Source organism: Pezoporus wallicus, unplaced genomic scaffold (assembly GCF_028554395.1).
Source record: "Pezoporus wallicus isolate ANWC-B61680 ecotype Strahan unplaced genomic scaffold, APGP_CSIRO_Pwel_v1 contig_6464, whole genome shotgun sequence".
In the NCBI taxonomy this organism is placed as follows: domain Eukaryota; kingdom Metazoa; phylum Chordata; class Aves; order Psittaciformes; family Psittacidae; genus Pezoporus; species Pezoporus wallicus.
Window position 1 is genome coordinate 159,750 of NW_026642130.1, and position 17,666 is coordinate 177,415.

The window sequence follows — 17,666 nt, forward strand, 5'->3', positions numbered from 1 at the left end:
CTCGGGGGTGATGATGGAGGTTGTGAATCAACTCCGCAGAAGTGGGAGCTGGGTGAGAGATCTGTGCAGGCCTGGGAGTTCCACAGGGATGTGATGTGGGATGCACCCAGCTGTGCTAGAGCCTGGCTGTGGGCAGGGGAGGCAAAGGGGTAGCACCATCCTTGCTCCATGCACACACACCTGTAGCATGCTTGCTCCGTGCCAGCTCCATCAGGACCCCAAGCTCAAGGTCCTTGCAGCAAAGCTGCTGCCATCTAGGCTCTGCCTCAGGCCCAAGAGTCCTGTGTCCTTCTGCCTCATGCAAAGAGCAAGTCCTACTTCTGAAGCATGTGTCCTGCTGTGAAAGCACCAGGATCTGAATCCAGATGAAGGCGCTTCCCGTTCAGCATCCAGAAATGCAACCAGGAGCCACCCCTGAAGATCTGTGGAATGAGAAACCTCCCTCAATATGCCTAGAGGTGCTGCCCTGCCTGTGTTCTGCCTGGCCCTCAACACTCAATGGAGCCGACAGGCAGGGAGGACACAAGGATTTCTGGTCTCGCCCATGCCCAACAGCTGCTGTCTGCTCCTTGCTGCCACTCTAGGCGCGTGCACCCTGTAATGTGTCCAGGAATTAACCCTCCTCTGGAACAAGGCTACGCTCATCCTGCTTCACAAACCATCAAGGTCCCCTTGCTGGCCTTCAGACCAGTTAACCTTCCCAACCAGGGTGCCCTATCCATGGGGAGCCTGGAATGGGTTGGCCTGGGCTCCCCATGGTAGAACATGTCCCAGGGCGGGTGACCAGGACTCCTGTCCCTGTCTCGTGCTGGCCAAGGCACGGGCAAGGCTGGGCAGCAGAAGCCCCTGCATGCATCCCGCTTGCCTGCGCTCCTCTTCAGCTGCAGCAGGATGGGAGTAACACTGAGCATGCCCCAAACCTCAGGGGAGCTGTGGCATTGGCTTATCATTTTGTATTAATTACACAGAAGCAATTACTTCCCTGGCAAAGCAGCCAAGATGGCCTCCTGTTAGAGCTGCTGGGGTAAGGACATGGGGGAGTGGAGTGGCCACAGCTTGATGGGGCCAGGTGTGGTTCTCCAGTACATCCGGGAGGACTTCTTGCAGCATGGTGACAGGAGTGATTCAGGGCACCTCCATCAGCTCTGAACTGCAGCCAGTGTTCCAGATCCAGGGTGCAAGAGGAGAGCTGAAACATGAGGAAGAAGAAGGGTAGCTTTCTGAAGAGCTTTCAGGGGGGTATCATCAGTTTTGGGGATGATTTGGGTAGTGTAGGCAAAGGAGGATGTGCAGGGGGAAGTCCTGGTGTTTCCCTGCTCCCCTGTGGAGGAGAAGCTGTTGTAAGGGGTCTGTGACCCCGGGGTGGGGGGGAAGCAGAGTCGAGCTGAAGACAGCCTGGCAGGTTTTAGGATGTATAGCCTGGCACCCTGCTCATCCCCCAGGGTTGGGGTGCCTGGCGCCTAGCGAGTTGGTTCAGGACGTGTGGGTCCCTGTGGCCGTGCAAGCTGCTGGAAGCAGGTGATGAAGAGGATAGAGTTGACAGCAGCAAAGCTGCAGGAGCGAGGGAGGGACACCGTTGGGGGCAAATCCACCCGGGAACAGGCTGGGTTCCCGGTCCCCGGCGGCAGTGGGGCCACCCCGCAGCCGGCACCGACAGAGTTACTGAAGGCGGAGACGCACCGGGGCGCACCCGTACCGGCACGGCCGGCGGTGGGGGCCCGCCCCGGCCCCGGGGAAGCCCTGCCCGGCCCCTCCGTCCCCAGAGCCGCTGCCATGCACCCGCCGCCGCCTCCGCTGCCTCGTACCCGGCCCCGCGGAGACCGAGCGGGCGGCGGGGCAGGGCGGCCCCGGGCGTAGGGGGCGGCGGAGGCGGGCGGCGGGGCCGCCGGAGGATGCGGCTGCGGCCGGGAGAGGAGAAGCGCAGCGGATCGGATCGGATCGCTCCTGGCAGCGGGGCGGCACCTGCGGTGGCCGGGCTACGGCCCCTGGCCCTCCGTTCCTCCGTCTGTCCATCCTCTCCATCCCTCCACCCATCCGTCCATCCATCCCCGTGGAACGAAGGATCTCGGAAAGGGGCAAAGACAGAAGGAGCGCCGGGGATCGCCCCCCGAAGCGGTTGCCCTCGAAGGAGGAGCAGGGAGGCATCGCGACATCTTTCCGCTCCGCGTCGCTTCGGTTGCAACCTGGCAGTGCGCAAGGGCTGGGGAGAAAGCTGGCAGGGAGCTGGGCAGGAAAGCTCCTTCTGCTCCCGGCCTCCTAGCACCGCACCGCCGGTTGTTTATACTCATCCCCGTTTCCCTCCGTTGGCCGCTCTTCGGCTCGCAGCGGGATTGAGGGTTAGGGCTGCGGGAGAAGGCGAAAGGCCTCGCTGTTAGGTGGCCGGTGAGACGGGGATGCTGCGGGCATTACCCCACTGAGCATCGGGGCGCGGGGGACCGCGGCATTTCTGCGGGGTCGGAGCAGGGGAAAGCACCACGATGCCCAGGAACAGGGCTTTTTCAGAGCCCGAGTGCTCGGCTGAGTACTCCGCCGACTATTCGGTGAGCCTGCCGTCGGACCCTGAGCATGGCGTGGGGCGGACCCATGAGGTGACCGTGCGGAGCTCGGGACCCTGCCTCTGCCTGCCTCGCTTCATGCGCCTCACCTTCACTCCCGAGTCCCTGGAGAACCTCTACCAGACCTATTTCCGTCGCCAACGCCATGAGACCCTCCTGGTGCTTGTGGTCTTTGCCGCCCTCTTCGATTGCTATGTCCTCATCATGTGCGCCGTGGTCTATGCCCCTGACAAGCTGGCCCCAGTGCTGGCAGCGGTGGCCGGACTGGTCACCCACGTGCTGCTCTTCATCCTTTGCAAGTACAGGCTGCTCCCCGAGCGGGTGGCGCGCAGGTTCCTGCCCTACGTCCTCTGGGTCCTCATCTTGGCCCAGATCTTCTGCTACCTGGGTCTCAACTTCTCCCGCTCGCCCGAGGCCAGCGACACGGTGGGCTGGCAGGCTTTCTTCGTCTTCTCCTTCTTCATCACTCTGCCGCTGCGCTTGGCGCCCATCGTGCTCATCACCGCCATCTCCTGCGGCATCCACACGCTGGTGCTCGGTGTCACCGTCGCCCAGCAGCACCAGGATGCCCTGGATGAAGGCACACTGCTCAGACAGGTACAGGGCCAGTGAGGGGACATGGGGTTCCCTGTGGTGGTGGGGTGATGGGCAAGTAGTCCCCATTTGGTGCTCCCATGAGTTACTGTGGGGTCCATCTCCGTCCCTATGCCCTGACCCTAAAACTAGGTTTGATCCAAACCCTGTAAGCTGATTGTGGTGTTTGCTGGGAGCAGGGGACTCCCCATAACATATCTGGGGTATTGGGGTGTGTAGGAGCACCCACCTGTGCTGGGGCACACAGCCACAGACCTGACCTTGCAAGCACAGATCCGTCCCCAGGAGCCACCCGGGGTGCATGGATTCATGGAGTTAGGCTGCTGGGGAAACTGAGGCATGGTGTAGAGTGCAGGCTCCCTGCCTGGAGGCCTTGCTTGCTCCAATTCCCCTTTGAATTGCAAAAATGGCTAAAAGTGTCCCCACATGGCCATTTTTGGCAGAAAGGTGGCAGGAGCTCAGCTTCCGGGCTCACAAGCATTCACTGGAGCTTTCGCAGGAGGAAGAAGCTGGGCAGCCACTTGGACCCAGTGTGGCTCTTGGGCAATGGCCATCACCGAGCCCTGCGCCTGTGGCAGAGTCCAGGCTTGCTTTTTGGTGACTTTCTGCCCAAGCCAAGCTGGAGAAACAGACTCTCCAAACCTAAACATGGCCATAAAGATGGGCTAACTAATTCATGTATGCAGTAAAGGAGGGGACATGGGGCTCAGACTGGGGAGAGCGATCCCTGGCCCATCGTATTCTTAATATTTCTTGGGAAATATCCCCCTGGAGCAGCTAGAGATTGTTTTTATTCCTTAAATCAGTGGGTTTCATGGCGTGGCCACAGCTGGGGTGGAGGGGGAAAAAAACAAGCCAGAGCTGAAAACTTGTGTGCCAGTGGCTGCTGATGGCAGCAGGGAAAATCCCACTGGAAGTATCTGTTCTGCCCCTAATGGCTTGGGCTCCGTGGGAGGATGCTATGGGAATTTGGAATGCTCTGGGTCAGGTCCTCAGAGACCTCCAGTTTTTCCCAGCCTACATAGGAAGGGGGGAGGGGGGTGTATTTATTTGTTTTTTTGTGAGGTTTGGGAAGCGTTGAGCCTGTGATCACTCTGAGGATTTGGAAAATGGAGCCTGTTCTCCAAGAAGCCCAAAGATACTGGGTTTTTCCTGTCTCTGGGTGGGTGTTTTGGAGCTGGTCCCCTGGCATGGGACATCATCTGGTGGCACACAGGGCTTTGCAAAGAAAAGCGCTTTTTGGGCACCATTCCTGGAGCTTGCTAGGCTGGGTGCTGGGGCGGCAGCATGAGTGCCCTCCCAGTAATGCTCGGGCGGAAGCACTGCACCAAGCAGGAGAAATCCCAGAGCACCAGCAGCTTTCCCAGGTTTTGCTCCTTCTCTGGGATACAAGGAAAACTCTTGCTGCCACCTCCCTGGGATGCAGGAGGAGAGGGGCCATGTGGGCATCCCCCTGGCTGGCAGCAGGCATGAGCCGCTCTGTTAATCATTGCCGTGGCACGGAGAGTCCAGGGCCGGTAAAACCTTGGCAACGCGGCATGTCTCTGCCTCTGCCTGCTGCAAAAGGAGGAACATTATGTCCAGAAATAAACATCATATGCTTTATTATTATAGCTGGTGGTGCAGCTCCCGGAGGGCATCGCTATTAATAGGATGAACCAGAGGATGTTGCTTGAGTGGGGCCGGCACAGCCTGGCAGGGTTCATGAGAGATGCCGACAGCTTCTGTCCCGCTGCTGGCTGTCGAGAAGGAGCCCAAAGACTGGAATCATGGCAGGGGTCAGGATTTGGTGGTGTTTGAGGCTGTATCTGCCACGGTTGTGTGCGAATCAGCTGCAAAGCATCCCTGGGCTTGGCCAATGACCTGGTCCCCGTTTGGATGGCCCTTGCGTATCCTACCAGGATCTTCCCTCCGGGACATGGATGGGGTTGGATGGGAAGGAGGGATAAGGCTTGTTCCACTGGCTCTGCACCCTCCTGTGCATGTCTTTCTGCCCCCAAATTACTAAGTGCAAATGATAACCAGTGGCTGTGCCAGGAGTGAGGTCTCCTTTGTGTTGGGGATTTCCCTGCAGCATCTGGAGTCTTGAGATGTGTTTTGCATTTCAGAGCACTTGCTGGTGGAGGTTTTTTGGGGCTGAGCATTCATTGCATGGCTGCAGGATGCAGACGGAAGATGCTCAGCATGGGACTTGGCTGTACTGGGCAAGCAGATCCATAGGTTTTCTGGCAGCCCCAGTGTGCTGAGCTGTGCTGAACAGTGACAAGCTGCTCCATGCCCATCCAGCCTGGGCAGAGCATCCCTTTGTCATGACAATCCGAGAGGCTGGTTAAAAATAGCAAGTGTCTGCTTGGTTTGGGGATTTCTTTCGGTGCCCACCTCCAGATTGCTCTTTGCTCACAGTCTGCTGTGCCATGGGTGCAGGGGCTTCCCAGGGATCCCCAGCTGCAGCAGCGGGATCTGGGGCAGGATCCAGTCCTGAGGCACCAGCTGAGGGTCCTGGCTGCTCTCCCCTGCTCCTCATGTTCTTTTCCTCCCAAGAGAAGTGAATATTTCCTTGCTGCAAATCATCTTAACCCCAGTGTGGTGCTGAGCCAGCACACAGTGACAGGCACTGTATTTACTGCTGCATGTGGCCTGTTTGTCTGTGCCTCAGTTTCCCCCTGTGTGGAAAGGGTCAGCAGCTCCTCCCTGTCTCCGTATGGTGAGGCTGAGCTGCTCGGGGCTCAACGCTGCTGGGTGATAAAACCTCCAAGGAGAGGACCAGGATCACATTAGGACTTTCCTCTGACCACGCTGGGCTATGGGGGACCAGGGATGGGAAAAGGTTGGTACAGGGGAGTTGGGATCAGAAGGATGTGGAGCATGGCAGCACATCCCCAGTGGAAATGAGCCCAGGAGCAGCTCCGTGCTCTTCCCACTGCCTCCTCCACGCTGGCTGTGACACAGCCCATGGCCCACGTCCCCATTGCCACTTTGGCATAGCTGGAGCCTGTTATAACATCCACCCTGTCCCTCATCCCCTTGCTAGACTAAACAAACCAAACACATTCAACTTTCCCTCATCAGTCAGATTTTCCACGAAGGACTCTTTGCTCCCATCTCCAAACCTGCTGTGTCCCTTCCTGGGCTGCAGGGACATGGAGCCCAGTCCATGGGGACAGGGTCCAGCCTGGAGGATGGGGTCCAGCCCATGGAGCTGGGGCCTAGCCTGTGGGACGGGACAGGTCCAACCTCAGGGGCACTGGGAGGGATGCAGAGGGGCAGGAGCATCAGTAAACCCACGATTTTAGAGTTTGGCCGCGGTTTCATTCAGTTTTTCTGCACAGAGGGCTGCAGTTCCTGTGGAAGGAGCGGGTGGCACGTGAGAGCCACCTGCCTTCAGCAGCACCATCCCCTGGGGCTGCACCCAGTCCCTGCCAACCTGCTGCCTTTTTCCAAAACATCTCTGCGAGGTCTAATGAAGTGGCGTCAGCCCACGGGGACCACGCGGCCTCCAGGGATGCTCAGGGCATGATCCATGAAGGGTCTTTGCTGCAGATCCCTCCTGCAGAGCCGCCGTCACGTCCCCCATGAGCCCACCAGCAGTTCACAGTGGCTGGGATTTGGTGATTGATCTCCAGGGTGTATTTTATGTCCTCCTCCAGCATTTTTCCAGTCTAACCTGTCAGGCTGTGCTGCCCACACAGTGCTGTGCGGTGATACCAGCACCATCCCTGGGCCATGCACGGACTTCCTCTTGGCTCCACTCACCCCCATCTCCTTTTCTCTGTCCCCAAAGATCCTGTCCAACGTTGCCATCTACCTTTGTGCCATCACGGTGGGCACCATGTCCTACTACATGGCTGACCGCAAGCACCGCAAAGCCTTCCTTGAAGCGCGCCAGTCCCTCGAGGTCAAGCTCAACCTGGAGGAGCAGAGCCAGCAGCAGGTAGGAGCCACGGCTGCGTGAGGTGACAGCATGGGGACAGGGCAGGGGATGGTGATGGGACACTGGTGTGGCTTTGAGATATGGATAAAGCACCCTCAGACTGCACCCTGCATGGTGCTTAGAGACTGTGGTGGGTGGTGATGGGAACAGGAGGACCCATGGTGGGAAATACATTTGCAGCTTTGCACCCTGTGCCCAGTTTTGGGACTCTCCATGTCAGCGTCCTCTTCCAGGGTCTGCCAGCTCCTGCCATAGCCACCACCAAGCTATCCCCATCCCTGGGCATGGTGACAAGCAGGTCCTCATGTCCAGGCAGGGCCATGTGGCATATCCCTGTCACTGGGCACAGCCACACAGCAGGTCCCTGTCCTCAGGCACAACCACAGGAGAGGTCCCCAACCCCATGCACAGTCACACAGCATGTCCCTATCTCCAGGCACAATCGCATGGTGGGTCCCCATTGCTGACCGTACATCAGGTCCCCATCAGGCCCCCAGCCATCTCATGGGCTTCTCCTGCAGCAGACCATGACGGGAAGGGCGAGCTGACAGCAAGCACAGCCATCCGCTCTGTGCTCATCCCAGGGGGGATGCCCCATGCACACGGCTGCGCCGGCACTGTGCTGCGGTGACCAGGCAAGAGCAGCGGTCAGAGGGCAGCAGGCAGTGTGGTGCCAGCCGGCTGTTCCAAAGCTCTGTTGTCTCCAGCCGCCGTCCAGTGATGAGCTGGGCTAATTTTAGAACCTTATCTGGGGCCTCTGTCTCCATCTCCCGTCTCTTATCTGGTTGATCCGCTGCCAGCAATTTGCTCCCAACGGCAACAAGAGACACGTGGCAGGGCCCGGCCAGTGCCACTGGCATCCTCTTTGCTGCAAAACCTGTGTGGATGCTCTGATGTCTAATAAGGGATTAGATAAAGGGAGAGGTTTAGGAGAAGGCGGCAAATCCTGAGGCTGGGGGATGCTCAGAGTGAGAGCGCTTTGGAGGCTCCAGCTTGCGGGTTTGGAGGAGTATAGGAAGGAACATGGGTTTATTACCACATAAGCTGTTTCCTTAGGGAATTGAGCTAAAAATAGCCTGTGATCTTGCAGGAAAGGCTGCTAGCAAGAGGCTGAGTGGCTCGGGGCAGCGGGGCCATGGAGCAAGGAGCAGTGCTCATTGCCAGATGTATCCTTCCTCCTTCCGGGCCACCAGTGATGGCTGAAAAGACAGCCCCACAGGCAGAGCTAAGGGTTAATGGAGCTGAGAAGCTCCTGCACTCCTCCCCACCTGCACTCCCTGGGGATGGGGACTGGGATGGGGACACAGTGCCGTTCCTCCAGCAACAGCCCTGCTGCGGCTGCGCACAGACACCCCCAGTCCTGGGGGAAAACCCACTTCAGTAACCAAGTTACTTACATTTAGTACGAATCCCCACGCACAGCCACATTCATCTATCCCTCCTCCAGCTCTGGGGCTGCTGGGCCAGCAATGGGTTCCTTTCCCCAAGTGGGCTTGATCCTCCTGGGATCAAGTTGCTTGAGTCCTATGCTGGTTATGGGGCACTCACCATGCTTTTAAACTGTTAAATCCTCCCTGGCGTGGTTTAACCCCAGTCCCTGCAACCAGCCCTGACCCAATCAGGCCCAAGCTGGGGCAGCTCAGAGGGACCGTGTGGACATTGGTGCAGCCCCCAAGGTGGCTCCCAGCCCCATGTCACAGGTGTATTTGGGCTGATAAAAGCTTGGCCAACCCAAATCGTTTTAATTCTCAAGCTCCCAGAGAGGGGCTGGGCTCTGTATTGTGCCTGCAAAAGGGATCTGGGGAGCACAAGGAAACTTGCAGCTCATCAGCTGGAGTGCAAATAAGTGTGTGAGACTGTCCCTCCTTCCCACAGCTCCAGGGACAGGCTGCAGTACCCCTGCACTCCTACCCTCCCATCCTCCCCTGGCTGGGATTTATTCCCACTTGCCAGTTTATTCTCAATCTCAATGAGAACTTGTGAAACATGGAGGAAATGGCTAGAAGCAGAGGTTGGCACCACCATGAAAGCATGACCAAGGGGGACCTACCACCTGTGGGTGCATTCTCTCCATCTTTATGTGTAGGTTTGGGGTTGGGTTGATGGCTCCCAGTGCCCTGGGGTGCCCTGGGGCACCCTGCTCCAACCTCACTCCTTCTGCCTGGAGCAAAATTCACTCATGGCTTCTTCCCTACATGTGGCTGAGAGCTTCGGCTAAAGACCTGTCTGGGCTCTGGGATCCACCCAGGAATAGTCAGGCCCAGCAGTGAGGGCCCAGGAGCTTGGAATTGGCACCATGTGTTTGGACTGTGACTTTGTACTGTGTGTTGGCACTGTGTATTTGCACTGTGTGTTTGAGCCATGACACGCTTGGCTTCGTGTCATGGCAATCTCTGTCCCCTACCCCGTCCTCAGGAGCGGCTGATGCTCTCCATCCTGCCCAAGCATGTGGCTGATGAGATGCTGAAGGACATGAAGAAGGACCCAAGCCAAAAGGAGATGCAGCAGTTCAACACCATGTACATGTACCGTCACGAGAACGTCAGGTGAGACTGTCCTGCCTCCCCCTGTGCCATCCTTGTGGGGAAAAAAACTTCTATTTTTTTTTGCAAAAATGTGTGTTTTACTGTCCTGGCTAGAAACAGGGGAAAAATTTGTGTGGTTTGCAGCTAAAGCAAAGTGTGACAAGGGACAGCCACCAGCCAGACCATGGCTTGGGGCGCCTTTTTGCTTCAGCCCTGGTTTGCAGAGCATCATTTTCAGCTGCATCCCAAATCAGCCTTTTCTTTGACTTGGGTGCCCTAGTGCAAAGGGATAGCAGGGAAGGGATGTCCCAGGACACACACTCCGGGCTGATCTGCTCACCATTGCTCCCCACAGCATCCTCTTCGCAGACATCGTGGGCTTCACCCAGCTCTCCTCCTACTGCAGCGCCCAGGAACTGGTGAAGCTCCTCAACGAGCTCTTCGCCCGCTTCGACAAGCTGGCAGCTGTGAGTGTACCCCACCATCCTGACACTTGACGAGTGGGGCAGGTCTCAGCCACTGTCCTGCTCCAGCCCCAGCTGAATGCTGCATCCCAGGATGGGGATGTGGAGGTTAAAATTTTACTGTTCTGGGATGCTGGAGATGCCCTGCCCTCTGTTGTAAAAATAGAGTTGGGAAGCAGGGGGGCCTCCCCCAGCCAGGGACCCACTGAGCCCTGGGGGGAAGTGGGGTGGGAATGGAAAATCCAATGATTTATGTCCCTGCTGGGCGCAGGATTTCTGTGTGGGTCAAGGACAGCCTGGGAGAGGGATGGGGGCAGTGAAGGAGTTGGGGATGTCTCAGCTGATGGTTGTGGGGCTGACAATGCGCCCCCATCCCCAGAAGTACCACCAGCTGCGCATCAAGATCCTGGGCGACTGCTACTACTGCATCTGCGGGCTGCCCGAGTACCGGGAGGACCATGCCGTCTGCTCCATCATGATGGGGCTAGCCATGGTGGAGGCCATTTCGTAAGGGCTTTCTCTTTGGGGTGGGTGCCAGGGTGGGCAGGGGGCACTGGTTTGCTCAGGTGCAGCTTCTGCAAATGCCAGCCGTGTCCTGGGCTGCATCACCAGCAGCGTGAGCAGCAGGGCAAGGGAAGGGATTCTCCCTCTCTGCTCTGCTCTGGTGAGACCTCCCCCTGCAGTCCTGCATCCAGCTCTGGGGCCCCAACATAAGAAAGACATGGAGCTGTTGGAGCAAGTTCAGAGGAGGCCATGAGGATGCCCCAAGCTGGAGCAAGAAAGCTGGAGAGGGGCTTTTGACAAGGGCCTGCAGGGACAGGACGAGGTGGAATGGCTTTAACCTGACAGGGGAGACTGAGATGAGTTCTTAGGCAGAAGTTCTTCCCTGTGAGGGTGGTGAGGCCCTGGCACAGGTTGCCCAGAGAAGCTGTGGCTGCCCCATCCCTGGCAGTGTTCAAGGCCAGGTTGGATGGGGCTTGGAGCAACCTGGTCTGGTGGAAGGTGACCCTGCCTGTGGCAGGGGGTTGGAACTGGATGAGCTTTAAGGTCCGTTCCAACCCAAACCATTCTATGAATCTAAAAGTCATTATATACTGAGGGGTGGTAAATAATGATGGGGAGTCAGGATGGGGATGGGCTATGGGGTGGGGATGTGTTGGGACCCCCCCATATTGACCTTGTCTCCCCTCTCCAGCTACGTACGGGAGAAGACCAAGACAGCGGTGGACATGCGGGTGGGGGTGCACAGCGGGACAGTGCTGGGGGGGGTGCTGGGGCAGAAGCGCTGGCAGTACGATGTGTGGTCCACTGATGTCACCGTGGCCAACAAGATGGAGGCGGGCGGCATCCCCGGGTGAGCATCTGCAGAGGGTGGTGGGGAACCAGGTGCCCTGCACCCATGGGTGACACTGGCGCCCGGTGCCGGCAGGAGGGTGCACATCTCGCAGAGCACTATGGATTGCCTGAAGGGTGAGTTCGAGGTGGAGCCGGGTGAAGGCGGTTCACGCTGCGAGTACCTGAAAGAGAAGGGCATTGTCACCTACCTCGTCGTGGTCCCCAAGCAGCCCCTGCGCAATGGCATCAATGGAGTGGTGAGTGGAGGCAGCAAAGCCGTGGCAAGCTGCGGCAGGGGGGACACCCCACTGTGACCCACCACCTTCACCTTGCAGAAGCTGTCATTGGCCTCAACCCATGGCGGCTCCCCACCATTGGTCAACACAAAGGAGCGCAACGGCAGCCTCAGCCTGGCCTACATCAGCCCTGAGGAGCCTGAGGAGCCTGACTCCAGGGTGAGGGGCACCCTGGAGTGCGGAGAGGATGATGGAGAGGTACAGCCTACGTAAAGCAACCCCATTCCAGCAGCTCCAGGGGCAGCTGTTAGCCACACCGTGGTGGTTGGACATCCCACTGACGCTGGCATGGTCTTGCTGATGCTCGGCTGTGCCGGCGCAGGCAGTGAACCCCTCCTTCCCCAACCCTCGGCGGCGGCTGCGGCTGCGGGACCTGGCCGAGCGGGTGATCGACGCCTCGCAGAACGAGCAGGAGCTCAACAAGCTGCTCAACGAAGCCTTGCTGGAGCGGGAGTCCATCCAGGCGTGAGTCACCCCGGCCGGCAGCAGAGTCCAGTGCAGCTTAGCGCAGCCCAGCGCTGGCAGGCACTGATGGGTGCTGTTGCCAGCAGGCTGAAGGGGAAGAGCACCTTCCGGCTCTCCATGCGCTTCATTGACCCCGAGATGGAGACACGCTACTCAGTGGAGAAGGAGAAGCAGAGCGGGGCAGCCTTCAGCTGCTCCTGTGTTGTCCTTTTCTTCACCGCCTTAGTGGAGGTCTTCATTGACCCCTGGTATGTCAGGGAGATGGTGGGGATGGGTGGCCTCAAACCACTGGGCATGAAACCCATCCCACCTTGGGCTTTTTGGCAGGTTGGTGGCCAACTATGTGACCTTTGTGGTGGGGGAGATCCTGCTGCTCATCCTCACCCTCTGCTCATTGGCTGCCATCTTTCCTCGGGTGAGACAGGATATCATTCATGGTGATGGGACACCGTGATGTCTATGATATCCCATCACTGTGTCCCACCTGAGCAACTTTCCTCTCCCCTCAGGTCTTCCCCAAAAAGCTTGTGGCCTTCTCCACCTGGATCGACAGGACCCGCTGGGCACGCAACACCTGGGCCATGGCTGCCATCATCATCGTCACCATGGCGGATATTGTGGACATGGTGAGCCACCAGCCTGGGTGCCAGCAGGGCTGGGCCTGCTCCAGCCTCCATCCAAGCAGTCCATAATTATGCATAGTTGATAGTTAAAGCAATTAGCAGTGCTGCACTGTAGGGGCAGAGAATTTAGGTTGGGTGTCCTCCTCCTGCTCTGCAAAGCACCCTGTTCCTTTGGGTGGCCATGCAGCCCATGGAGAGGTGCACCTTGACCCCTCCTCACCCTGCCCTCATGCCCCCAGCTCAGCTGCTGGCAGGACCACAGCGGGATGGGCAACGGGACAGCAGGGCCACCCCAGGCAGGCGGCTGCGGGGAGCAGCCCAAGTACTACAGCTACATTGCCCTGCTGGCCTTGGTGGCCACCATCATGCTGGTGCAGGTCAGCCACATGGTCAAGCTGACCCTCATGGTGCTGATCACTGGGGCCACCGGTGCTGTCAACATCTACGCCTGGGAGCACATCTTTGACCAGTACGACCGCCGCCATGGCCAGCAAAGCACGTAAGGGGTGGCAGGGGGGTGGGCACGGGTTGCGGGGCACAGCCATACCCACCGCACATCCATGCTGTGTCACCTCTGCCACAGGTCCTTGCTGGTCCCCTCCAAGTATTCCATGACAGTGATGATCTTCATCGTGATGCTCAGCTTTTACTACTTCTCTCGCCATGTGAGTGACTTGTTCCCCTCCCCTCTGCGCCTTCATCCTCAGCCCCTGTCCATATTGCTTGTAAGCTCCAAGGCAGCATCTCCAGCTCTTCTCTGAGGAAGCCCATCTAAGGGCTCTCCAGGACCACATCACTTCCATCTCACCCCCACGGTTAGGAGTGGGCAGCAATATGGTGGCCCTAAGGCCCATGCTTGCCCCGCGAGGATTCTGTTTGCGCCTTGGAGCAGGTCTCAATTCCCCAGTTAGGGCTTCACCTTGTGCCAGAGCCTTCTTCCAAGCTTACACCAGCCCCACAGGATGCTCCCAGCACTGGAAAGGACCCATTGGTGGGTGGCAAGTGGGGGTGAGCCCGATTCCCCACCCCCAGGTGGAGAAGCTGGCCAGGACCCTCTTCCTCTGGAAGATAGATGTCCATGACCAGAAGGAGCGGGTCTATGAGATGCGGCGCTGGAATGAGGCCCTTGTCACCAACATGCTGCCTGAGCATGTGGCCCGGCACTTCCTGGGCTCCAAGAAGCGGGACGAGGTGAGGGGGCACCCAGGAGGGGGCATTTGCTCCCATTTTGGGAGTGGATGGGATAGGCTTTGGTTTGTTGAAGATGATGCATGGTTTCATGGGAGGGTTTAGATTTGCTGGAGGTGCTGGTGTCATGTGTGGGCACTTGTTTGGTTGCCCGAAGTGGTGAATGCTCCATCCCTAGCAGTTTTAAAAGCCAGGTTGGATGGGGCTTTGGGCGACATGGTCTTGTGTGAGGTGTCCCTACCTGTGGCAGGGGGTTGGAACTGGATGAGCTTATGTTCTTTTCAACCCCAATCATTCTATGATTCTATGTCCCTGGCCTACAACCACCATCCCATCCTGTACCCAGGAGCTGTACAGCCAGTCCTACGATGAGATTGGCGTCATGTTCGCCTCCCTCCCCAACTTTGCTGACTTCTACACAGAGGAGAGCATCAACAATGGGGGCATTGAGTGCCTGCGGTTCCTCAATGAGATCATCTCTGACTTTGACGCAGTGAGTTAGGATGGAACCGGCCGTGGGGATGGTGTGGGGCTTGGCTAGACTTTCCCTTCCTGCCCCATCTAGGGGCAGAAGGACCTGCCCTGGCCCTGGGGTCCCTGAGGGTCTTGTCTCCATGACTCAGCTCCTGGATGAACCCCAGTTCCGCTGCATCACCAAAATCAAAACCATTGGCAGCACCTACATGGCCGCTTCTGGAGTGACTCCTGATGCCAATGCCAATGGCTACAGCACCAAGGTGAGGGGTCCCCATGGGGATGGGGGACAGTAGGGGCAAGGGGTGGGCAGGCCTGATCCATGCTGCTCTTGCAGAAGGAAACCCTCTCAGATAAGGAGCGCTGGCAGCACTTGGCTGACTTGGCCGACTTTGCCTTAGCCATGAAGGTGACACTGATGAACATCAACTACCAGTCCTTCAACAACTTCATGCTTCGTATAGGCAAGTCCAGTAGCATGGGGCAGGGTCTACCTCAGCCTCCCTTGTCCCTCCTTCCCCAACAGTGATGGCACACTGGGCAGCAGCTGCAGTTCAGCAGCTGAAGGCAGCAGGGCTGGGGGAGCCTCATTGTCCCCACAGCTTCCCTGGGACAGACCCTCCTTCCAATTAGGATGTCCTATCCATGTCACCAGGCACAGAGATAACCTCTGTTCCCTGTCTTTTGCAGGCATGAACAAGGGGGCCGTGCTGGCAGGTGTCATTGGTGCCCGCAAGCCACACTACGACATCTGGGGCAACACGGTGAATGTGGCCAGCAGGATGGAGTCCACTGGCGTGATGGGGAACATACAGGTGCAGTGATGAGGAGGGGACAAACTGGCTACCCATGGAGGGGTGCAGCTCTCAAAACACCCCAGGCTGTGGGTGGGAGGGGAGAAGTGCTGCTGGGAGCACATGGGAGGGTTAGTGCTGGCTCCTCTGAGCTGGGCACAGGGGAAGGTGATGCTCAAAGGGCACCCCAGGACAATGGGATGGGAGCTAGGCCCTGGGGGTCGCTGCTCCCTGTGCCATGTGCCATACAAGGACCTCTCAGCCTCCCAACATTTCCCTGCAGGTGGTGGAGGAGACCCACCTCATCCTGAAGGAGTACGGCTTCCGCTTTGTGCGCCGGGGAGCCATCTATGTCAAGGGCAAAGGAGAGCTGCTCACCTTCTTCCTCAAGGGCCGGGAGAAGCAGGGCTCCTTCATCAGCGGCTCCTCCGTTACCCTGCCCCATCAGGTTGTGGACAGTTCATGAGGGTCCGGTGCCTACCCACCATCACAGCCACTGCCTCCTGGCATTGAGCAGGGCGGCTCGGGGAGGGACCTGGACACGTCCACCCCACCGCCATCCGGATCTGAAACCAAACTTGAGAAACCATCCCCTTGGCACAGCCCTTTCCAAGCCCCTGCTTGGATGTTCCTGGTGGGGCTTTGTTCTACTGCACCTGCAGCTGAGCAGGAGGGAGACACGGGCTCCTCCAGCCGCTCACGCTCGAGTGCAAGCACACACCAGCTCTCAGCCCCTGGAGGGCATGGGCCTGGGGACATGCAGCTGCACCACCAGCCATGCAAGGGGACAACATGACATTAAAGTAGCACCACGGGCCCTGGCTGCCACATGCTCGGCACGAGGAGATCCAAACTCAGGGCCGGATGGGAAGACACCACGTCTCTTCTGTGTGCCGGGAGCGGCAGCTGCAAACTGAGAGCATCCGGGACTTGCTGTTAGTTTGTACCAAGTTCATCCTCGTCACAAACCACGGTAGTTAGGAGATGGGGGAGCTGGAGAGCACACTGCTGCCTTTGACTTGGGAAAGAAGAAAAAGGAACCAATATTGTGTATTTCAGATATATAAATATATATGAGTACAGATTGACATTTATATTTTTAACTGTGCCTGTTCCCTCCCTGCAGCAGGGTTTGCGCTTGCCTTGGACACTGCCCCGTGGATGCTGCAGTCACTTTGCTCTTGCTTGATGGAAAAGAGGACAAAGGACCAGCTGAGGAGGGGACCGGTGTGTTAAAGCTGGTGCTGCCAGGGCTGGGAGAAGGGAGGCACACACAGGGTGTAATTATGCCGCTAGTTTCTTGAATAGAAGCAGTTGAATTTCAAAGCCTGATTCTGCGCCTGCTTTGTTGTGGAGCTTTGGATATAGTGGGAAGGGGTTGGTTGCCTTTCTGAGGGCTTTGGAGGGATCCTCAAAGGGGAGGCTGAGCACCTTGCACCAGTGGCATTCACTCCTCTGCCTCCTTGGGGCTCCAGTGGCTCTGGCAGCAGAGCACCTCTACCTCAACATTGGGAATGGCAATAGAAGGAAATCCACATCCACAACCCTGTCCTCACAGGGCCTGGGCTGCAGGTGCAAACAGCACCCACAGGGACAAAGAGTGATGCTGGAGAGAGGAAGGCACCCACACCACCCAGCACATCCCTCCCAACAGTGCTTGTACACTGGGATACAAGCCCAGAGGCAGGATGGGTCTTACAGCCTGGACCTGCCTCCCTCTGTCCCCCACACACAGGGTGTTATGCTCAAGACTGGTTAAGCCTGGCTTTACCACAGTGGCCTCAGTGACAAGCTGTGGCACTTCACTCCAGCAGCTTAAAGGTCTGGCTCCCACTGACTTGCCCCTAAAACACAGCCCAGCCCTTCACCCCACATCTCTGCCTCCCCTCAACAGGAAGGTGCACAAGGTTAGAGCAGAATCCTTTCTGAACTCACAGCTGCCCCTCAGATGCAGTCATAAGAAATGAGAGATGGGATTTAAAAAACAGTATTTTCTCCTATTTTATTCTACTAAACCACATTATAAAGCTAAAGGAAATTAACAGATGATTTTTTTCTAAACAGGACAATTTTGGTAAAACAGAACTTTTATTAAAAAGATGTTAAAGTACTGTTACAAGGCAAGTTTTAAAGATCTGACCCAGACTTGAAGCACAACAGGGCACCAGTGAAGCTGCCCCGTGCCTGAAGCGCAGGAAATAGCAGGTGTAAAGGCACTACTGGTATGAAATTTCTGGTAAACTCAGTGTTGAGGCTCAGGGGTTGGGGGTTAATGCAGCCCTGCTGAGGGCAGGGGCTGCTGCTGGCAATAATTAAACCTCACCTCTGTCCCTCAGCCCCTTCCAGCTTCTAACACAAAGTCCTTTCCTGGCTATAATAAGCAGAACACCAATTTTGCTGCTCACTCCCCTCTTTGTGGGGT

At 57.6% G+C, this 17,666-nt stretch overlaps 1 protein-coding gene across 1 annotated transcript; it reads left to right on the plus strand.

The window, feature by feature from the left end:
• The first annotated feature begins 1,775 nt into the window (after positions 1–1,775).
• Positions 1,776–15,801, plus strand: ADCY3 (adenylate cyclase 3). The gene is made up of 20 exons (XM_057427601.1): positions 1,776–3,152; positions 6,931–7,080; positions 9,496–9,626; positions 9,961–10,072; positions 10,449–10,576; positions 11,265–11,423; positions 11,499–11,661; positions 11,740–11,898; positions 12,023–12,165; positions 12,252–12,413; positions 12,493–12,580; positions 12,675–12,791; positions 13,028–13,287; positions 13,372–13,453; positions 13,821–13,979; positions 14,323–14,469; positions 14,600–14,713; positions 14,788–14,914; positions 15,141–15,265; positions 15,528–15,801. The coding sequence occupies exons 1-20, from the start codon at positions 2,478–2,480 to the stop codon at positions 15,708–15,710; spliced, it is 3,384 nt and encodes a 1,127-aa protein (XP_057283584.1). The 5' UTR covers positions 1,776–2,477; the 3' UTR covers positions 15,711–15,801.
• Positions 15,802–17,666: the final 1,865 nt, after the last annotated feature.

What these genes read in the sequence shown, in the direction of transcription:
- ADCY3 (XM_057427601.1), top strand. Translation starts at nt 2,478, where the DNA reads ATGCCCAGGAACAGGGCTTTTTCAGAGCCCGAGTGCTCGGCTGAGTAC. An exon ending in CGCCATGGCCAGCAAAGCAC is followed by an intron (nt 13,288 to 13,371) that starts GTAAGGGGTGGC and finishes CCTCTGCCACAG; the next exon opens with GTCCTTGCTGGTCCCCTCCA. An exon ending in GCGTGATGGGGAACATACAG is followed by an intron (nt 15,266 to 15,527) that starts GTGCAGTGATGA and finishes ATTTCCCTGCAG; the next exon opens with GTGGTGGAGGAGACCCACCT.